The sequence below is a fragment of the Mandrillus leucophaeus genome, unplaced genomic scaffold (genome assembly GCF_000951045.1).
Source record: "Mandrillus leucophaeus isolate KB7577 unplaced genomic scaffold, Mleu.le_1.0 Scaffold215, whole genome shotgun sequence".
NCBI classification, from domain to species: Eukaryota; Metazoa; Chordata; class Mammalia; order Primates; family Cercopithecidae; genus Mandrillus; species Mandrillus leucophaeus.
In genome coordinates, this window is record NW_012102199.1 from 156065 (window position 1) to 160203 (window position 4139).

Genomic DNA, 4139 nt, shown 5'->3' on the forward strand with positions numbered 1-4139 from the left:
ATCACCAAAAGGGTAGATTTTCAGTGTTTTTATCGCAAAAAATGATAAGTATATAAGGTAATTGATATGTTAATAAGCTTGATTGAGCCACTCCACAATGCAGACATATTTCAAAACATCGTCACACTTCATTAATACATATAATTTTTGTGTGAATTTAAACACAAATAAAAATATATTTTTTTGAAGAATAAGTGACTGAATAAATGAATGAGGAGGTGAACAACCAATGTGTGGAAGTAGTATAGATTCCGAATTGTTCACAAGCTCCCTGGGCAATGCTTAACCAGAGTTGAGGGCCTCTCCCCTCAACCATCTATGGTCAAAATTTCTGGAATCTCTACACCAGCCTCGATGCCTCCTCTAGCCCTGTGCTCAGGAAGTCCTTCGCCTAAGTCCTCTTTTTTTTTTTTTTTTTTTGCCCTTTTTTGAGATGCGGTCTTGCTCTGTCACCCAAGTTGGAGTGCAGGGGTGTGATCACTGGAGCCTTGATCTCCTGGGTTCAAGCAATCCTCCCACCTCAGCCTCCCAAGTAGCTGAGACAGGCGTGCCCAGCTAACTTTTTTTTTACTCTATTTTTTTTTTTTTTTAAAAAGACAGAGGGAGGGTCTCTGTTGCCCAGGCTGGTGTTGAACTTTTGGCCTCAAGTAATCCTCCCACCTTGGCCTCCCTAAGTGCTGGGATTACAAGCCTGAGCTACCATTCTCGGACCTAAGTCCTTCTCCCTAACCCTCCCAGATCACCATGGAAAATACATCCTTTCTCCTAGCCTCCTCTAGAACCCCTGCCCATTGCTCCGTCCGGCCCTTCCTCCCACCTCTTACCCTCGGACCATCCCTTCAGCCTCAAGCTCCCGCCACCCTCCAAATCTCCCTGATCAAACTGTGTACTTCCCCCTGACCTGTTTGAAGCAGGCCTCCACAAGGTTTGGTGGAAACATATTTCTGCAGAGAAACATCAGAAGAAGGAAAGTGGTTAGACCGTGGAAGGGCATCTAGGGTGATAACAGTAATACTAACACCAAGAACAACAGTAATGCAGCCAGCACATGAATGCTTCCTCTAGGCTGGGCACTGAGCAAGCATCTTGCTATCATCTGATTTAAACACTACAATAACCCCAGACGTAAGTGCTATTTAATGCCCCATTTCACATAGAAAGAAACCAAAGCTCAGAGAATTGATGTAAGCTACCCAGAACCACAGACCTGCTAAGAGGTGCAGATGACCCTCAAATCCAGGTCTGTCTGAGCACGTGGCCAGAGCCCTGCATCACCTCAAGGACTTTCATTCAAACACACGTGTGTCAGTGATGCCTCAAAAATCCGCAGAAAACTCCTAAACCCTTTTAACTTTAGGTTTCCCCTAGGCCCATGATTAAGGTAGAACCAAGGCTAGCCTTGAATCTGGGTGGCAAAAATCTTGCTGCTCTAATTAAAACCACAGTGAGATACCACCTTACTCCAGCTAAAACAGTCATTATTAAAAAGTCAAAAAACTATAGATGTTGGCATTGATGTGGGGAAAAGGGGACACTCACACATTGCTGGTGGGAATGTAAATTAGTACAACCTCTACGGAAAACGGTATGGGGATTTCTTTTTTTTTTTTTTTTTTTTTTTTGAGACGGAGTCTTGCTCTGTCGCCCAGGCTGGAGTGCAGTGGTGCGATCTCGGCTCACTGCAAACTCCGCCTCCCAGGTTCAAGCAATTCTCCTGCCTCAGCCTCCCAAGTAGCTGGGATTACAGGTGCCTGCCACCACGCTTGGCTAATTTTTTGTATTTTTAGTAGAGACAGGGTTTCACCATATTAGGCAGGATGGTCTCAATCTCCTAACCTCGTATCTGCCCGCCTCAGCCTCCCAAAGTGCTGGGATTACAGGCGTGAGCCACTGCACCTGGCCGAGAGATTTCTTAAAGAGTTAAAAGTAGATCTACTATTCCACCCAGCAATCCCACTTCTGGGTATCTATTCAAACGAAAAGAAGTCACTATATCAAAAAGATACCTGCACATATATGTTTATCACAGTACAATTCACAGTTGCAAAGAAATGGAACCAACCTAAGTGCCCATCAGTTGATGAGTGCATAAAGAACACATGATATATGTACACCATGGAATACTACTCAGCCATGAAAAAGAATGAAATAGGCTGGGTGCAGTGGCTTCCACCTGTAATCCCAGCACTTTGGAAGGCCAAGATGGGTGGATCGCTTGAGGCCAAGAGTTGGAGACCAGCCTTGCCAACATGATAAAACCCCGTCTCCACTAAAAATACAAAAATTAGCTGGGCATGGTGGCAGGCACCTCTAATCCGAGCTACTCAGGAGGCTGAGACAGGAGAATCGCTTGAACCCGAAGGGCAGAGGTTGCAGTGAGCCAAGATCGTGCCACTGCACTCCAGCCTGGGTGACAGAGTGAGAAGTCAGACTCTGTCTAAAAAAAAATAAAAAATAAAATATAATGTCTGTGGCATGGATGGAGCTGGAGGCCATTATTCTAAGTGAAGTAACTCAGGAATGGAAAACCAAATACAGTATTTCTCACTTATAAGTGGGAACTGAGCTATGAGTATGCAAAAACATACAGAGTGACATAATGGACACTCGAAACTCAGAAGCAGGAGGCGGGGACAGTAGTTAGAAATTAAAAACTACACATTAGGTACAATGTACACTACTAGCGGGACAGATGCACTAAAATCTCAGAATTCACCGCTATATAATTCCTCCATGTAACAAAGAAACACTTGCTCCCCAAAAGCTACTGAAATTAAAAATTAAAATTTTTTTCATAGGCCGGGCACAGTGGCTCACGCCTGTAATCTCAGCACTTTAAGAGGCTCAGGCGGGTGGATCACTTGAGGTCAGCAGTTCAAGACCAGCCTGGCCAACATGGTAAAACCCTGTCTCCACTAAAAATACAAAAATTAGTCTGGTGTGGTGGCACGCGCCTGTAATTCCAGCTACTCTGGAGGCTGAGGCACAAGTATAGCTCGAACCCTGGAGGCAGAGGTTGCAGTGAGTCAAGCTCATGCCACTGCACTCCAGCCTGGGTGATGGAGTGCAAAAATAAAAATAAAAACAATTAAAAGAGTAAAGGCAACTATTAATAGCCAAAATATTTTTTTAAATAATAAAAATAAAAAATTTAGTTAATTTTTTAAAAAATTGTGCTGCTTCTATTTCCCATAGCAAAGACTTGGAACTGACCCAAATGCCCATCAGGGATAGACTGGATAAAGAAAATATGGCACACGTATGCCATGGACTACTATGCAGCCATAAAAAAGAATGAGTTCATGTCCTTTGCAGGGATGTGGGTGAAGCTGGAAGCCATCATTCTCAGCAAACTAACATGGGAACAGAAAACACTTATGTTCTCACTCATAAGTGGGAGTTGAACAATGAGAATACATGGACGCAGGGAGGGGAACATCACACACCGGGGCCTTTCAGGGGATGGGAGGCGCAAAGGGAGGGAGAGCATTAGGACAAATACCTAATGTATGTGGGGCTTAAAACCTAGATGACGGGTTGATAGATGCAGCAAACCACCATGGCGCATGCATACTTATGTAAGAAACCTGCACGTTCTGCACATGTATCCCAGAACTTAAAGTAAAAAATAAAATATAATATAAATTAAAAAATCATGCTGCTTTAAGAGAATCATTCACCCTCCAATGATGCTTAAGGAAACAACAGCTGTTCTGACCTCACCTTGAGGGTCATATCCTAAGATCATATTCTAGCAGCAGCTGCCGTTGGAGAATATATGCAAGGCTCCAGGGCAGAAATTGGGTACCAAAAATGGGTACTATGGGAGCTGCTATGTCCAGCCTGCAGCAGCCTGTCCCCTTTGTCTCTCCTTGAGTATGAGTTGTTTTAAGTAGAGTCAGAAATCATATCAAAATGAGTACAGTCACCTGTAAACTAAAAGTAACACCTAAGCCACCACCACCGCCAACAGCTGAACAGACTCTCTCGTGGCCAAGTGGACCCCAGAACAAAACTGAGTTCCTGGCCATGATGGGACAGGAGGTCAGACACGCCTCCTTACACCCTCTCCCTTTTATAATCTAGACACAACAACTAACCCACATCAATGTTAAATTAGGGTGTTAAATTAATTAAAA

At 43.9% G+C, this 4139-nt stretch overlaps 1 protein-coding gene across 3 annotated transcripts in view; it reads right to left on the minus strand.

Moving 5' to 3' along the window:
- SLC1A6 (solute carrier family 1 (high affinity aspartate/glutamate transporter), member 6) overlaps positions 1-4139 on the minus strand; it is a 36575-nt gene that overhangs the window by 13427 nt on the left and 19009 nt on the right. For all 3 annotated transcript variants that reach the window (XM_011980568.1, XM_011980569.1, XM_011980570.1), the window contains one exon: positions 902-944. In XM_011980568.1, coding sequence (XP_011835958.1) covers positions 902-944 — 43 coding nt within the window. The remainder of the gene's footprint in view (positions 1-901; positions 945-4139) is intronic.